Here is a 16,875-nt window from a genome sequence, read left to right as displayed (position 1 = left end):
TAACCAATAACATGCTCGTATGGCTTCTAAGATTAGTGGTAAGCCTAGCGCATCACCTGGGCACTACACGTACATGTGGTCATGATGCATTTTTGTTAAAAAAAGAAATTCCAATATTGTAATTTTGCTTTATAGTTCAAAAAAACACCGTCACCTTCCATCAATTGCTCGCATGGCTTAGTGGTAAAGCGCATCACTAGTAATGATGAGATCCTCGGTTCGACTCCGAGTGTGAGCATTTTTTGATGTTTTTTAACATATGTTTTTCATATAAATAAGACTTTTTCTTTGATATTGTCCCCTGCTACCTAGTTATCTTTTTGCTAGCTAGTGACTTACTTCAACCTATATCGTAGATAAACACATGAATCCGGTGCTGCAGTCTATAGCTATTCGACCGTCTGGGCATAGGCCCTTGAACATACCTGTGGAAGACTATGTATGCAATCGACGAAGTAAATCAGCCTTTACGAAGAATACCTCAATCAGGTTGTTTTATTGGAGTTTTCACTATGTAATGCCTTACTAGGCCATATCCCTAGTCCTACCCAAAGTTTGCAATGCTATCTTGGACTGCTACGTTTTGTAACACTGAACTCACGGATGAACACAAGTGAATGATATTATAGGTGTGCCACCCCTAACTCCTGTGGTATATGATGATATTCCTGGAATGATTATATAGAAGGCTAAGAGGTTTTAATATATCAATAAATAATTACATGATGATATAGCCTTCGTCAGGTCTCTTTGATGAGGAGCGTTGTGGGATGAATGATGGAAAAAGGAACACACGGAAAAGTGAAAAAAGGATGAGAAGGAAGAAAAGTGGGCAATAGGTCTAAAAAGTAGTGTAAGAGATACGAAGATAATATCTTTCTGCATGTGGTTTTTTTAATACTAGCCATCTGGCTTCGAAGAAGATTCAATCTCCTTAATAAGTTCTCAGCGCGACTAGCTAGACTTCTCGAGGAAATTATGCTGCCTTGACTACACGGATCGCTAGCCAATGTACCATCGCTGCCACTGCTGCCATCGATGGAGATTGCAAAGATATTACTTTGTACTCTCAAAATGAGGTCAGGTGAGCAGGAACTTGCTGGTGACAAAAATAGTTGAGGTTGCTGGAAAGTCATGAGACTAAGAAATCAAGCTACTTGTCATACCAGATCCCTAGCTGTTTGATTTCTGTTTGTTCTCGTCGAACGACATGTAAAGTCTCCAGGGTGATCACTTTATGCTGTAAATCCTTAATATCCGGAAGAATTGTCTTGTAAGCCATATCAGCGAAAGCGTCCCGACCACTGGATATTTGAAAGATGGCTCGATAGGGCTTGCGATCCAGTTTCGACTCTAAAGAATTCTACGATAGAAGGAAGTCGCTAAGTCGGGCCATAATGAGTTTCAAATAGGGAATGTGACCTAGAAGAATGGGTATTAGCATGTATAGTTGAGTAGCTGTATTGTATCATCACATTTGAGAATGGATAATCGACCTCATTAAGGGCAGACTATTGATGGGGAGACCAGGAGATACAGCAACCGCAGCAAGGAAAGGCATCACATCCAGTCCCGCCAGCAAACCTTTCACCGCATGCTCGACAAATTGGAAAGCATGGATGATCTATTAACTCGAATTACCTGCAGTGTTGGCAGTATGTTTTTCTCTCGTCCCTGTTTTCTTCTTTCTCTTCTTTGGATTTCGGTGCCTTCGCAAACTTCCCCTGACTTTGACCACGACGAGGAGGCATGATACTTGAGGCTATGACACAGTGTGAGGAGCAAAGCTGAAGATTTCAAATTGCGAAATTCAGCTATGGAAGTTAGTAGAGTATGATGAGTGCGGTAGAGAAGGAAATCTATCTCGTAGGCCAGTGACGCAAGGTGACGGTATCAGAAACAAAGAAGACCCCAAGTCATGAAAATCAAGGTGACTCGCAATGGAAGCTAGCAGAGTATGATGGTGGATTGGTTACTAAAGACAGAAAGAGGGAAAGATAGAGAGAGAAGGAGAACGAAAGGGAGAGATGATGAAGGGGAGAGATTAAAGAAAGAGAAAGAGATATTGAGATTAGAGAGAGACATAGAGAGCTAAGAGCCGGTTTTCATTAGTACTGTTGTCCATGTGTAATCACAAAATCACAGTATTGTCGCGGAATTAGGAATTATCAGTCCACCGGCACACGGATATCATACCTCCATATTTAGATAATATAGTTTTATATGTGCTGATTAATGCAACCGAGATCCAGATCTTGGAGGGTATATTTAAAATCAAATTATTACATATACTCCATCAACATTCTATTCAAGATACTCTTGATTTCATGGCTTTTTACCTTGCCTTAGCTTTATGTGAGCAAACAATGCTGCATTGTCCAATAAGAAGCTCGCATGGCTTAGTGGTAAAGCGCATCACTAGTAATGATGAGATCCTCGGTTCGACTCCGAGTGTGAGCATTTTTTTGCATTTTTCTTTTGTATCTTACGCTTTATGGGCCACGATACCATGAAAACACATTGAGAACCACAATAATATATAAGTGAGGAAGCCCTTCGCCATTAAATAATTTCTAAACATATACAAACATTGCCTTAAAGGGAAATGTGCGATCCGCCACATGAATATTAAATATGGCCAATTGAATCATGCCTACAACTACTGCACCACTTCAAAGACATAGCCCCCACCCTCCTTACATTATCAAAAGGCGCTTTTCTCTTTAACAATGCCCGGGCGCTCTCAATAGACGGAGGGGTCTTTTGAGAGTGCCCCAAACGGGTGTTCTGAGATCCCATCACACCCAGGAATGTTTTTCATGCAATATCTACTTCCACCTTTGCCAATAGTTGCTGAGTCTTAAAGAGCCTGGCCTTGAGAGTCGATGCGAATTGTAGGGTATAGCTAGACCGTGATAAAGTAGAGGATTATTAAATCGTTCACTCGTATTGTATGTAAACTATCCCGACATAAATCTTCTTATATATTTCTAGTACCAGAAGAACAAAAGTATTCAATTATACAAAGGAAAGAAAAAAGTTGAAAGAAACATAAGCAACACGGAAGCCGGTGTACACATAATCTATCATGATCTATCTCCAAAGGCAAATGAAAAACATCCGAGATTGCTTCTGACCCAGTTCCCAGAATTCTAGAGCTTCTCATGGGACGTAATTTCCCAATTCAAAATTCCCTAACTAATACCCAGTTTGATGCGTTCAACCACATCGCCATAGCGGGACACAGAAAACTGACCAGCGAGTCGCGACAGATATTCAATGGGTGTCTCCTTCCAAACCCAACCGTGATATTCAAAGTCAAGTGAGAGATTCTTTTTTTGGAACGTATTCATCCGCAAGAGGTTTCGTCAGTGCGTTGTTTTTGGAGACTTCTCGCAACCTGTCTAGATCCGCAAACCCAAGATAGAGTAGCCCCGAGAGTACATATCCTTCGAGCATATCCATCTGTGACTTGGGTCCGCATCTTTGTAACAATGAAATTAGAACATATAAGAAGAAAAGTAGAGTGAATTGCGCCAACTTACTTTTCCAAAATTCTTGATCGATGCGTGACCCACTCGTTGACTTTTGCAACGCCGGCCACCGCAAGGATAAACACCAAGGAGGCGCCAGGAACACAACTTTCATGGATAGAGAAAACAGCGGCCAAGGGGATGGAGAGCGAATAAATCGCGCTGGAGGAGTATCCACGTAGATACGGCGTGTAGGTAAAGAAGAAGATCCCTAGTCGTGCGTAAAGGAAACTATCTAGTGCAGATATAGATACTTTGTGTAGGTCAGGCAGTTTGAGCAGATATGATGTGATAGAGAGGACAGGGCGTAGTATTGCACCGACTTGATAGGGTGGCCGGGTGGTAATTGGATCGCCGCGACGGAGTGTCCTTACAAGGACCACGCTGGTACAGCCCCAGATAATGCAAGACATCACGTCTAGGGGTTCAGGAAGGATATTATCGTGGCCAAGTCGTGTTTTGGTGATGTGGTATCGAGACAATTCTGTAATGCCGGTGATAATATGAAGGATAAGAGATGCTCTGTGTTTAGAGAATATCTTGCTATAGATCCGAATCTGGCGTCGAGTGTGATAAAGAATGATGGTTAGATATGCACCCAGGTGGCACATCACAGGTGCGAGATCGATAATCGGGGCCATCTTGAAATTATCTAGGTGCTCGAGATCCAATTGGAAATTTGAATAAAACGGTCAAATGGCTGGAATTTCGTGCCTTAAGTAAGTTCTTGAATGTTGTCAATGTTGTCATGTTATCAGCGGCCACATAGTCCATTAAGACTCCTTTCATACTCATGCATGCAGATCATCCTTCTGCATAAGATCATGATACACTGTGTGACCTCGCGTAAAATTACGGTGTGCATGTCATTCAGTAGAAACTCGAGTGGCAGAAACATCCGTAATTAATCATGCGAATGTGTTACGCAACAGTAGTTTGGGCATCACTACACGGATAAATGTACTTGGCACAAGTTGATATTTACAATGCCCACATGTGAGCCCGAAACTCCGATGAGTCTGTAGTGACATAATGGAAAATTTTGATCTATAGAGAGTTGCAATCCATTGGGTTGAATTTGCTGATCGGGTCACCAGTTGACGCATGGTTATGGGTCTCTTTTCTTCATACCTTTTATCTTTTTATCTTGTTATCTCTGAATGCTAGGTATTCAATAACTAGCTAGATGTAATACTTTTATGATATTAAATTTCTCTATATGCCAATATAAACCCAATAGGGCTCAAGGGGTGGATGATCAGAGCCCGAACCAAACTAGGAGGTTAACACTTCTCGGAAAATGGGCATTCTAGTAAAGCCCGCGGGTCACTCTGATCTCTATCAATAAGCTAGCATTATTGTAAGGACTGAATTGTATCAAATCAAGAAGTGTGCATTTGCTAAATTTATGTCGGTCGCCAAAGTCGTCTCCAGGAATGAAGAATGAGAGGCTCAATCAGCAAGAAACATGATTTCATCCTGATTGAGGAAATATTCCCCCGCCCTATAGCAGGCACCTTTCCTGATAGCCAATGAACAGAGTAACACAAGCAGTGATCTGTCAAAAAGAGTTGCGTGCTTCGCAGTTCCTACTATCTCGAATGAGGACTTGAGTTCTGGCTAGCAATGCTTCGAGGGCGAGTTAGCGGATGTCTACTTTACTCGTTCATGTTTCCGTTTGCATATCAATTTTGGAAAATATATGCTGGCATGATAAAATACCGTGGGATTTAAGGGTTTTGTTTAATGACAGAACATGTTTTCAGGTTTGCTCAGTCTCAGCAAATAGTCCCATTAGATGGCCACATAGCCGCGGGGAAATGCAGACGTAGAATCTTCACAATTGAAACGCAGAAAAGCGGGGTATATCCTCCGAGGTAATTTCTTTGATTGTATTTCAAGAACAATCCTTTGTGAAACTGTTTCAGCGTGTTGGAATGGCTACCTAAGATACGAAGATCGGGGTCAAGGGAGCAAATAGCTTGGTTGAGCTTCCTCGCAATCTCGATAAAAAATGATACGATAACTATACATGTGACTAATTTACTAGTATATCACTGTTCATATCATTGAGATAAATTTGGGCTCTGCTCTTCAAACCTGGCTTCAAATTATAACAGATCATAGGGTCAGTTATTCTGTATTTTGGACCCATCAACAACCTAGCTTACTCCAGAATTATCTAGAACTCAACAGATTACAGTGCTTATTGCACAAAGAAATCTCTATTGATGGTATACTTACTACTGTGGCTCAGCAAGTCAGCCACCATTTGCGGCTGGTCTTTATTTTTTGGGGCGTCAGAGTCGACGGATCCGGATCCGGAAATGGTGATTTGTCGTCCATGGTCTAGAGATCTTACCACGTAGCTATCTAACAAGAGAAAAAAGCAAGAAATTAAGTATAGCTTTGGTTGGTCGTATAGGCAACAATGTTACCATTTGTTCTATTCTCTAACGAGGTCCGGTGTTTTGGTTGGACACAATATTTGCCACCACCTTCTTGACAATATCAGTAGGTCATGTGCCAAATTATTGGCTGATTTAGAAAAGAACTCAATGATTCATTGTTATCAACCTCCCCCCGCACGATTTCTATCTGAGAATATTCTGAGGTACTACCCTCAAGTTTCATATTCATCATGCCTGAGGAAGCTGCCACCGCCGTTGAATTACTTGAGAATTTAGGAAATACAATTCAAACGATCGCAGATAATCTCAAAGCCAACAGACTCGACAGAAAGTCTCTACAAACATTGCTTTGCGACTACGCTGCCCGCGCTTCATCCGATGGCCGACTAATGAATGCCTCGAGACAAGATCCTCAATGTGTCAACCGAGGTCTATTTCTCGCCTACACACATATGGAGTTGGTGTCTTGGCTTGCAAAAAATAACTACACTGTTCTAGCGACGTCCATCAAGTGGTATAGCTGGAAGAAGATATTCGCAAAATACCGAGTGCCGCTACTTTCAGTCTCGTCGCAAACGTCAGATTTGCAGAGCCTGTTGAAAAATATCCAGAGGACAGCAGACTTGGTCCATGCGGATCTTGAAGCTAACAATGTAAGTTCGCATGTCCCTGATAGTTGTGCCTATGGCCCAACTTTAAAACAGATTCCGATTCCACCCGAGTCTATCAAATACCCTAAAGTTCCAGTGGGTGAGCCTGTCGGACCTCCCCCAGAAGGTACGTATAGAGTCTTTCGATGAATGCTCGGTCGTCCTGACAATATTTGCATTTGTAGCAATCCAAGATCTTCTTCATCGGGGTAGAATTGCCCATCAACAGCTTGCCCGATCATAACCGAATGTCCGAAGTTCTTGGTTAGGTTCTACCAGAATTTTTCCAAAACATCCAATTATTTGAATTATTTGGAATTCATTTTACTGTGATTCTCCAAAATTGCGGGAGAACGAAGCATGCTTTCGATTGATATGGGGCTAATGTTATGGGGAAGCGGGATGGTCGTGATCCAGGGAAAAATCACGAAGAATCACTTATGTTCGATGACAGCGACTGGAATTTTACTTACTTCCTACCTTTTGCGGGCTTTTTGAACTTTTTGGACCTTCACCTTCGACAAAGTGACAATTGCCAAGATCCAGGACAAGCAGGAGTATCAAACGGCACTTCAACAATTCGAGGAGGCTTCTGATTGTGACGAATAGGATAATAAGAAGATGTTTCGACATTTAAGATTGTAACGTAACTCTTCTGGATGATCAGCCTGGACTGGAAATGGCGACTTGTATTTATAGGACGGGTCAAGATATTCACCTAAAACAGCAGCAGCAAATGCCAGGGAAGTAAGAGTTTCATGCTATTTCAAAATTTTGGAGAATTCAGAGCTATAGGGGGACTGAACGGCGTTCAATGGGCCTTTTATTATCCCGATAAAATGTCAATTACCATTTCAACCGACTTAAAGCGCAGATTATAGTTTGTGAAAATGTATCGGAAACCCATTTTGAGGTCAACCCAGTAAAGTGTAAGACTGTACTAGAGATATTCCTTAGCCGGGGCAAAGATGCAATTGATATAAACAAATCAACAAGCAAAACAGACTCCGTAAATGTAGCCAGCCCCCATCAGCTTTTTTTTGTGGCCCTTTTCATGATATTACTCTCCATTTCACTTTCACTTAAGTGCCACCAACTCACACCAATAGACCAAACGCATGATTTCATCATCGCAAGGATGAAGCAAGAAGGAGAGAAGAAATGAGCAGAAAGGACCGACCAACAAATCTCCCCAACTCAAAATTCTTCCTTTTGCTCCGCCCAACTAAGACCAGGCAACCATCTAACACGACGTTTAGAAAACAACTCCGCCTCTGGCTTCGAGTTTTCAAGTCCATCCGGGTCATCAAGCGTCCCAGCAAAGACAACAACCTTCCCAGGAAACAACTCATGCGTCTTGTAGATCATACATCCACAATTAGGACAAAAGTTGATCGTCAATTCCATGCCACTCTCGTGCATCTCAGTGTATTGCTTGGCAGAGCCATAGGTGACACGAAGCTTGTCCCCTGGGAGTAGCAAATTTACTGAATTTGTTCCACCGGTGATCTTGCGACAGGACAGACAGTGACATATTGCCTGTATAGATCAGCTTAGAACAGTTGATACATGATCATTTCATTTGCCTTCATTATTGGCTCCGCGGTAAACTCATATCTGAGACTGCGGCATAGACACGATCCCGTAGGCATTTTGGTAATAAAGTATTTGGTGGTGTCGATTCAAGATCAATTTGAAGAAGTATGTGAGGTTGAGTTTGTTCATTGGTTTGTAAAAGGTATTCCCGGATATACTTAAAGCTTTGAATGCTCCAAATGAAATTCCAAGTCATTAGCAAATTCCCGTGCAAAGCGCACCTGATCATATTCATTGAAGGTAGGTACAGCTTGAATACGAGGTACATGATTAATGACTTGGAACTTCGTTCTGTCTCTGACATGTTAATCTGAGTCTATCATTGGCTACCATTTGCCGAGATTTGTGGTTCTCTCGGAGCCGTGGCCATTGGCTGAATGACATTGCCGAACTTTGTTCTAGGCTAGAACAATCTAAATTTCTATCACACAGTTTACAATAATATGATGGAGAGTAAGATAAGGAGAGAGAAATTCGATTTTTCAGGATCGCAAAACAAAAACGAAATGACCGCGACAGTAATTAAATAACAAAAAGCTGTATATAAACAAGAGAATTCTAAAAGATGCTTGTAGACATTGATGTCCTGACAGGAGTGTCTCACAGTTTGCTAGAGACAAGAAGAGGAATATTCTTAGCCGCATAGAGATCCTTGTGCTCAGCCTTGATGATATCCGCACCCTGGAACTTTTGTTAGCGTTGCCAAGAAATCCATCAGAAAGACTGGAACTAACCTTCTCGCCGATCATGTAAACCGAGTTTTGAATACGACAGTCAGGAATGACAGGGATGACCGAAGCGTCCGCAATACGGAGGTTGCGAACTCCGTGGACTCGAAGCTTGGAGTCAACAACACCTTGGTGGATGCTCTTGGAGAGACGGGCAGTACCGCATGGGTCTGCGTGAGTGTTAGCGTTGTTTCAAATAATTATAAGGGATAATCTTACGGAATCCAGTCTGGCTGCGATCGAGAACAGCCCGGTTCATGTCCTCGTCAGATTCAAGGGGCATCTTCCAGGGATACTCGGAGACAACGATATCCTTGAAGCCAGAGCCCTTGGTCAAAACATCGTATGTCCAGCGGACACCTTCGCGCATGGCCAGGATATCAAGATCGTTGCCGAAGAAGTTGAGGTTGATGTTGGGTTGAACCTGGGGGTTTGCGTTGTTGAGAGTGACCTCGCCCTCGGAAAGAGGTCGGAGCAAATCAACGATAACGGTCATGTAGTGACCCTTCGGGGGCAATGGGTAGTGCCATTGGAATGCGGTGCTGAACAGGCCAACGAAGTCGAGCTCGAAGTGAGGCTGACCAGCGGGTCCGAAGGGATCGAGTCCACCGTTCGCAGCCTTGGCCTCGCGGTAGGCGGGGTATTTCTGCAGGCGCTCGTCGATACGGGGGAAACCGACGAGCTCGAGGAATCCGGAGCTGGCAGGGCCAGTCTTGTCCTTTTGATAGGTGGAAATGGCTTGGTCGTTGAGGGGACCGGTGCGGAGGATATGGTCATCGAGACTGTATCCTTCCTTGACTTCGAGAACGAAAGGCACAATTGGGTGGTCGAGGAGATGCTGGCCGACGTGAGGGGACTCGACAATCGGTGTGATGCCGTGCTTGGCAAGCTCATCAGCGGGTCCGACACCGCTCAGCATCAGGAGCTTGGGTGTCTCGAACACACCCTGGGACAGGATGACTTCGCGGCTGGCGTAGACGCTGAGCTCGGTATTGTACTCGTCGCTGATGACAGTGACACCGGAGCAGACATGGGTAGTAGGATCGATGATCAGCTTCTTGGATTGAACACCGTAGAGAATGGTGACATTGGGCTTGTTCTTCAGGTAGAGGAAGCTGCCCTGGCGCTCACCCTGGTAGATAGTGTCAACACAGTGAGTGAGACCCTTCATTTCTCCAGAGTAGATGTCTTCGCTAAGGGGCTGGCCCTTGGAGACCCAAGCTTCAGTAAGCGCATCGCGGAAAGGCTTCATCTCCGGAACCAAGTCGGCATGGGAGATCTGCACAGGGCCACCGGTGCCAATCTTGGCAAGATCAGTGGGATAAAGCTTTTCATCGTCGTGATAAGTGGCGCACTTGCGCAGGTAGTCGACACAGTTATCCCAGTTCCAGTCGCGGCCACCGAAAGCCTCCCAGTCATCGAATGTGGGCTTGGAGCCAGGAATCCAGGTGAAGTAATTGGCGCAGGAAGATCCACCGAGGGCCTTTCCACGGGTGTTGGGCTTTTCGACTCGCTCATAGTCTTCTCGCTTGATCATGGTCGTCTTGTAGGACCAGTCGTATTTGCTGCCGCGAAGAGTGAAAGCCTTGGAGGGAGTGGTGATCTGGTCAATTTGGTCGGGGTTTGGGATACCGGCCTCGACGACCAGAATGCGGACGTCGGGGTTCTCAGCGAGGCGACCGGCAATTGCATTGCCTGCGGTACCACCGCCGACAACGACGAAGTCGTACTCAGATCCGTTGGATACGAATGCCATTGCTTGAGATGAAATCTTTCAAAGAGGAAAGTTGAGAGTGAGGATTGTTTGTTGTCGAGATGACTCGATGTGTGTTGATGTGTGATGGAGAAAATGATGGGATATGGCACTCGTTTTATATTCACATCTTCAAGGCAGCGACCATGGTAAATAGCGCGTTGTGCCGGATCCCGGGCGTCATGACGGCGATACTCAACGATTGAGACTGTCAGTGATGCTCAATGCGGCTAGTTGGGAACCCTGCATTGCAGTAAAAAAAATGTGTATCTGCATTCTCCATAGGGCTGGTTCCAGACGTGACGATAGTGGCTGTCAAGCTTTGCACAGCTCCGATTTACTCCTCATGAGGGGAAAAAAGCCCCCCGCACGAACCCCCTAGATGTTACAGCGAATCAAAGTGACAGCCTCTTCAACGGTTGTGATACAAATAGCATGTCGGAAATGGCAAATACTCGGCAAACACTCGGTGTTCTGCCGGAGACAATTTGGCCGTCACCAAGTGGGTCTGAGCCTCGGCCCGTCGGTGCCGAATCTGAGATTTCGGCCAATCAGAGAACTTAATTTGAATACGCCTTGTCTCAGCCGTTGACTTGCAAATCTTACCCTTCATCCGTTTGACACACATTCTTCCCCTCATATCATATTATATTGGAGATGCGCCCGACCGGTATCTCGGCATTGAAATATGTATAGAGGCTTTTCGGGCGTAACTGCTTTCTTATCCATGACGAGTTCGACCGGACTTATCTCGGATACCGATTTAGCAAGAAGAAATTGGAGAACTACTGGATGTCATAGCATCAAGATGCAAACTCATAAAAGCCATGTCCTCCCCCGAGAGAGAGAGAACATCAGCAAACCATCAATTTGACAAAGTGAAACAATCAATCAAAATGTCAAAGCCTAGCTTCACCTTGGCAGAGGGTAGGATCCTCCATATCTGAACATCACCCTGCGGAACTACTGTCCTTCTAACATCTAGCAGGCCAACCAATTTCAGACCCGTCTGTTAGTACGACTCTGCCAACTTTTGGTGGCGGCGGTTATACGACACTCGGCGACACGCTTCTCATTGAGACCCTTACTCATTTTAACCGTGAACGTATTCCTGAAAGGTGTGAAGCCCTTTCATCAATTTACCCGCATCTGTGTGGCCGATGTATTAGGCGATCTGACACAAGATAGAGTGGTTCACGCCAAGGCTGCCGGTGCATGGGGTGAATTTGAGGTCACCAATGACATTGCGGCTCTCACGTCAGCAAAGTTTCTCAACGGCGTCGGCAAGAAAACACCAGTTCTCTTTCGTCTCAGTGGAACAGGCGGTGAAAAAGGCAGTGCAGACACTGTTCGCGATGTGCGCGGATTCTCCGTGAAGTTCTATACGGAAGATGGCAACCATGACATTGTTGGAAACCATATTGTGAGTCTGAGACATGTGCCGTTTCGCAATTTCAATATCTTATCCTGACTGTTATCTAGCCCGTGTTTTTTGTGCGGGATCCAATGAGGTTTCCTTCTTTGAACAGAAGCCACAAGAAACACCCAGCCACCAATCGACCAGATTGGAATATGGTGAGTGGCATTTTATATTGATTTGGCCAAGAAAGCTAATTATGCAGTTCTGGGATTTCCACACCAATCAACCGGAAAGTGTCCACGCCTTGATGCATCTTTTTGGATCCCGAGGTATCCCATCCTCTATCCGTCGAGTCACAGGTTTCGGAGTCCACACCTTCAAATTGGTGACAGCCGATGGCGAATTCCGCTACTGCAAGTTTCACTTCCGGCCGAGTCTCGAAATCACGCATTTCTCTGGCGCAGATGGTTCCCGAATGGCTGGTGCGAACCCCGACTTCCACAACCAGGACTTGTGGGATGCCATCGCTCGTGGAAATTTCCCGGTGTGGAAACTGTATGTGCAGATCATGGAACCAGCGCAGGCTGAGACATACGGCCGCGGACTGTTCGATATCACCAAAGTCTGGCCCCACAAGGAATTCCCTTTGATTGAAGTCGGTAGAATGACTCTGAACGAAAACGTACGATATCTCCGGCGGGGACGATGAGCAATCGCTAATCAGAGATTCAGCCCCGGAATTACTTCGCCGAAATCGAGCAAGCCGCATTCTCCCCATCGAACATGGTGCCCGGAATCGCCATGACCCCCGATCCAAGTCAGTACAGCCTGCAACTCCTTTCACTTTTCGACCAGATTCTAACCACCATTCATATTACAGTGCTGCAAGCCCGCATGTTCGCCTACCCCGACGCTCAACGATACCGCCTGGGAGTGAACTACACCCAGCTCCCTTCCAACCGAGCAATCTGCCCCGTCTATGCTCCCTTCGAGCGCGACGGAATGGGAACCATAGGCCGAAACTATGGTGGTGACCCGAACTATGTGCGCAGCTCACTGAGCCCCGGTGTACCAAGCCAGCTCGTTTCCAACGTGAGACACACTGAGCCTGTCGCCCACAATGCTATCCTCGCGCAAAACGAGATTGCTGTTGATGGCGAGGACTATATTCAACCCCGAGAGCTATGGAACAGGATCTTTGATGAAAATGAGAAACGGCAGTGGATTGCCAATGTGTCGGAAACATTAGAAGATGTCCCCGTTGAGCTCAGAGAGGCTGTCATTGATATGTTCAGCAATGTTGATGCCCGCATTGGTCAAATGCTAGTTGCCAAGGCTAGTAATAATTCCAGGCTTTAATTCAGTGAGTATTTGGTTTTCTTTGTGGCAAATGAGAGATATAGAACGAATGCAATGAGTGTTTTAGAATTCCAGCCCCTGATTACAAGACAGCTTGTCATTTTATCGAGCTATGTCATCCTCGGTAAAAATTTATTTCCACGGAGCTGATGGCCTTGTGTTACTTACAATGAAAATTTGTTCTCAGCTGAACAGAGAACGTGTACATTCTTCCACTAGCTAAACATCATGGAGAAGGTTTCCACTGCCCACGCACTGCACATCAAACTAAGATTGCGTACCACAGGAAGGATTGATATGATTTTCCCGATCTCTCTTTCTTCTTCCCCTGCTCGTCTCTCGCAGTACATACTGATTTATTTGTACTGCTTCATCCTCTGTTTCCCCGTTAGGTTATGAGACCTCGCGCTTTCTGGACCTGATCGCTGATCTCTATCTTTATATGTTTTCGAACCCCAAAGCTACCGCACGGCTGCATCCAATCCTAAACCCTGTCCATCTTGTCTTCTCTCAAAGGCCGTGCCGAAATCGAAACCGCCGGTGCCAGCGAAACGGGAATTCTACACCCCACTCTCTCTGTCGACGTCAACATTTACAAGAATGGTGCTCATGCTACAGCCATGGCTTTAGAAAACCGAGCAGGTGGTCGTAGCGTGACCAGCGGCCGCGCTAGTTTTGTTCAAACCGATTGCAAAGAAGACTTCTACGAGTACTATGCCTTCAAACCAGGCGAATCGCCACCAACATACGAAACGAGTTCTCCATTGTTACATACTACATTTCACCTCAAAAGTTTCATCTTTGACAACTGCTTGATGACCAGGCTTTTCAAATCCTCGAATAGTATTTTGAATGTGCAAATCTCGAGGTTGGATGGAGGGGTGAAAGTGTTGGCCGAAAGAGTGCCTTCTTTTGAACCATCGGTAATTTAAGGGGACGCAACTTCGCATTTATAATACTTCTACACCTACCACAGACTTCCCGGTTTTAGAGGCTGGTTCCCCACCCGACACTATTCAACGTGTTGAGAAGCTCGCCAATAAAGTTACTGAGCAACTCCACAACTTGCTATAACTTCGGTCGTTGGCCTTGTGCAATAACCCATCGCATAGCAGATACCATATTCTGCACATCATTCATAGAACGTGGGAGGCTATGCACGGCGCTATGTTCAAAAGATCGTCGCCATTTAGGGAGGCAGAATGACTCAGCCAACATCGAGCACTCTTTCAAGGCTTGTGGGTCATTTCTCGCGCGAACATGAAGTGTTGGAATAGGTAGACGCGCCTTGTATAGCTCTGGTTTCAGCACACACGGGACTTCTAGCGGCTGGCGATCTAGGAAGCTCGTACGTGGTCTGCGAAGAACTGGTTCCATTACATCCAAAACCCCGACCAATGGCTTGATTACTGTTCGAGCTGGTTCCGCGAGATGGAATAATTGGTCGTCTTGACCAGAGCGAAGACGCTGTTCGTCCTCTGTAGAGAGCGAGCCAAACACCGAGCGGTAGTAGATTTGGTCTGTCGCAATCATTGGTATGGCGGAGCAGAAAATCCCAAATTGAACGGGAAGAGGTTTTTCTGGATATCTATCCATCTGCTCGAGCAGATAAGCAAGTAAAACCCCGGCCCCCTGGCTAAACCCAAATACTCCGTCGAAGGGCCCTTCGCTGTCAAATGTTTCTTTAACCAAAACAAGAGCGGCCCTCATGCTGACAGGATCGAGCTCTGTCGAATAACAAAGGTAAGGACCAGGAACTGCGTGTTCGATGCCTGCCATGGATGCGGATTTGTTATTGTCCGCGCAAGCCAGAACCATTAGGCACAAATAACATACCTGGAGCAGGTGGACAAATTACTTTCCCTGCCAGGAAATGAAAATCCCAGGTGGGATCACATGCTTTCATCAACGCTGACATCTGATGTTTCATGCCATCGGGGCTTGTCCCGTAGCCATGGAGGCAGAGTATCTTCATGCTGTCTAGTATAATACTTTTGGATAAGAAATACGTGATATAATTTGCGCCCCTGTATAACTTTCTAGTAGAAGCATGGTGGCGTGGTATTAAATATTTTGACAGACCACTTAATATTGGTGAGCGATCGGCCGACTGAAAGATCAACCATCTGCGCCCGAGAAACAATCTTGAGGATAGATCGCTTACGCAGTCCTACTTTTGATCGGCGCGAAAGTTTTCCAAGTCTACACTCCACTTAGGTATCGTTTAGAGTAGTACAAGTTACGCGTGGCTAGACGTCTCGGTATCAAACGAGAAGGGGAAAGGATGAAGAGCGATCGAATAGGAGTAAGCTAATGCCAGGTTATAACAGTTTGGAAAGGGCAGCTATATTTTACCACATACGTCATGCAATATTGACCGCTTGAGTTATCCCTTAAGATGATGCAGTAAACGTGATTTGGTACCGCACGCAAACCTTCCTTCCACGATATGCACATGCGTGCCGATTCTATTCGGCCGTGTAACAATACGGAAGACAAAAAGCCTGCATTCTGTGTCACACTCACCCAAGCGACATGAAGGGCACTTATACCTGATCATAGAAGTGAATAAAACAAATGAAATTCCAAACAGAAAATAAATTTCAAACAGCAAAGCAAAAGCGAAACCACAAGATGTACAAAGCCCAGGTCCCCGCAGCATGTAGATCTGTGTAGAACATGGCACTTGGACTTGCCCAAGTGTTATTGATGTCAATAATAAATCAGTTTTCCTGTTTCCTTCAGTGCAGGGAGTACAAACTATCAGGATGCCTAACGTAGACACGCCAGTCTGAGATTCACTGGAACGCAGAGCCCCAGGCATGTATGCACTTTGTATCTAATTAGGTAACTGACGTACAAATCCCAATGTCCAAGCCATGCATACACCTTGCATATGTCTGGGACACTAATTATACAGATTCCAATGCCTAAGGTTCGGATGATGGGTTACTTTTAACTGCCGTGTAACCGAACTTCTCCTATAGAGGAGGAGGTGTATGAGCGGGTCTTGAAGAGTCTTGATGGCTATGCTGGGAATCTAGCGTGACAGGAGACACTGCAGATAAATAATGATGATATGCAGAAGAGGAGTCTGCAAGCCGTTGAGGATTGAGAGAAGAGGGATAAGGCAAAGCTTTGGAATGCTGACCCATGCAGTTCTGAACATTGTATATTTGGATCTCTTTGTTTGGGCATTCTATTCATCTTGCGGTTTCAATTATTACTTATTTCAATGAAGCTACTTATATCAGGAAATCAGGATACAAGCTACAGATGCGCCAATCCGGATTTGGTGGAGTGGGCCTCCAAAGTCTTTTATTCTTCGATGGTGCATGAGGAGTGAACATGTGAGTCTTGGAAACTTGGTTCTGGTCGAATTGAACTTGATTTGTGCGTTTCGTGTTTGGCAGTAGATGTGGTTATAGAATGTAGTCAATGAAATATTTTGGCCAGCGCTGTGATTCGATATGCATGAAAATGTG

At 45.1% G+C, this 16,875-nt stretch overlaps 6 protein-coding genes across 6 annotated transcripts; 2 read left to right on the top strand and 4 right to left on the bottom strand.

Moving 5' to 3' along the window:
* Positions 1 to 3,318: 3,318 nt before the first annotated feature.
* Positions 3,319 to 4,174, bottom strand: N7529_001829 (uncharacterized protein; the record flags this gene model as incomplete). The annotated part of the gene is made up of 2 exons (XM_057237360.1): positions 3,319 to 3,484; positions 3,546 to 4,174. 2 exons carry the CDS (start codon positions 4,172 to 4,174, stop codon positions 3,319 to 3,321), a joined length of 795 nt encoding a protein of 264 aa, XP_057102047.1.
* Positions 4,175 to 6,174: 2,000 nt separating this feature from the next.
* Positions 6,175 to 6,744, top strand: N7529_001828 (glyoxalase family protein; the record flags this gene model as incomplete). The annotated part of the gene is made up of 1 exon (XM_057237359.1): positions 6,175 to 6,744. The coding sequence occupies one exon, from the start codon at positions 6,175 to 6,177 to the stop codon at positions 6,742 to 6,744; it is 570 nt and encodes a 189-aa protein (XP_057102046.1).
* Positions 6,745 to 7,791: 1,047 nt separating this feature from the next.
* Positions 7,792 to 8,319, bottom strand: N7529_001827 (GFA family protein; the record flags this gene model as incomplete). Its single annotated transcript, XM_057237358.1, has 2 exons — positions 7,792 to 8,133; positions 8,233 to 8,319. 2 exons carry the CDS (start codon positions 8,317 to 8,319, stop codon positions 7,792 to 7,794), a joined length of 429 nt encoding a protein of 142 aa, XP_057102045.1.
* A 471-nt stretch (positions 8,320 to 8,790) lies between these two features.
* N7529_001826 (GMC family oxidoreductase) lies at positions 8,791 to 10,674 on the bottom strand (the record flags this gene model as incomplete). Its single annotated transcript, XM_057237357.1, has 3 exons — positions 8,791 to 8,871; positions 8,925 to 9,088; positions 9,138 to 10,674. The coding sequence occupies 3 exons, from the start codon at positions 10,672 to 10,674 to the stop codon at positions 8,791 to 8,793; spliced, it is 1,782 nt and encodes a 593-aa protein (XP_057102044.1).
* Positions 10,675 to 11,567: 893 nt separating this feature from the next.
* On the top strand, positions 11,568 to 13,390 carry N7529_001825 (catalase; the record flags this gene model as incomplete). The annotated part of the gene is made up of 6 exons (XM_057237356.1): positions 11,568 to 11,598; positions 11,660 to 11,789; positions 11,860 to 12,094; positions 12,154 to 12,246; positions 12,294 to 12,713; positions 12,764 to 13,390. The coding sequence occupies 6 exons, from the start codon at positions 11,568 to 11,570 to the stop codon at positions 13,388 to 13,390; spliced, it is 1,536 nt and encodes a 511-aa protein (XP_057102043.1).
* Positions 13,391 to 14,458: 1,068 nt separating this feature from the next.
* Positions 14,459 to 15,365, bottom strand: N7529_001824 (uncharacterized protein; the record flags this gene model as incomplete). The annotated part of the gene is made up of 2 exons (XM_057237355.1): positions 14,459 to 15,162; positions 15,227 to 15,365. The coding sequence occupies 2 exons, from the start codon at positions 15,363 to 15,365 to the stop codon at positions 14,459 to 14,461; spliced, it is 843 nt and encodes a 280-aa protein (XP_057102042.1).
* Between the last annotated feature and the right edge of the window lie 1,510 nt (positions 15,366 to 16,875).

This window comes from Penicillium soppii (assembly GCF_028829465.1).
Source record: "Penicillium soppii strain IBT 18220 chromosome Unknown utg000002l, whole genome shotgun sequence".
Lineage (NCBI taxonomy): Eukaryota > Fungi > Ascomycota > Eurotiomycetes > Eurotiales > Aspergillaceae > Penicillium > Penicillium soppii.
Note: the sequence above shows the minus strand (reverse complement) of the source record. Positions and strands in the feature narration are given on the sequence as shown.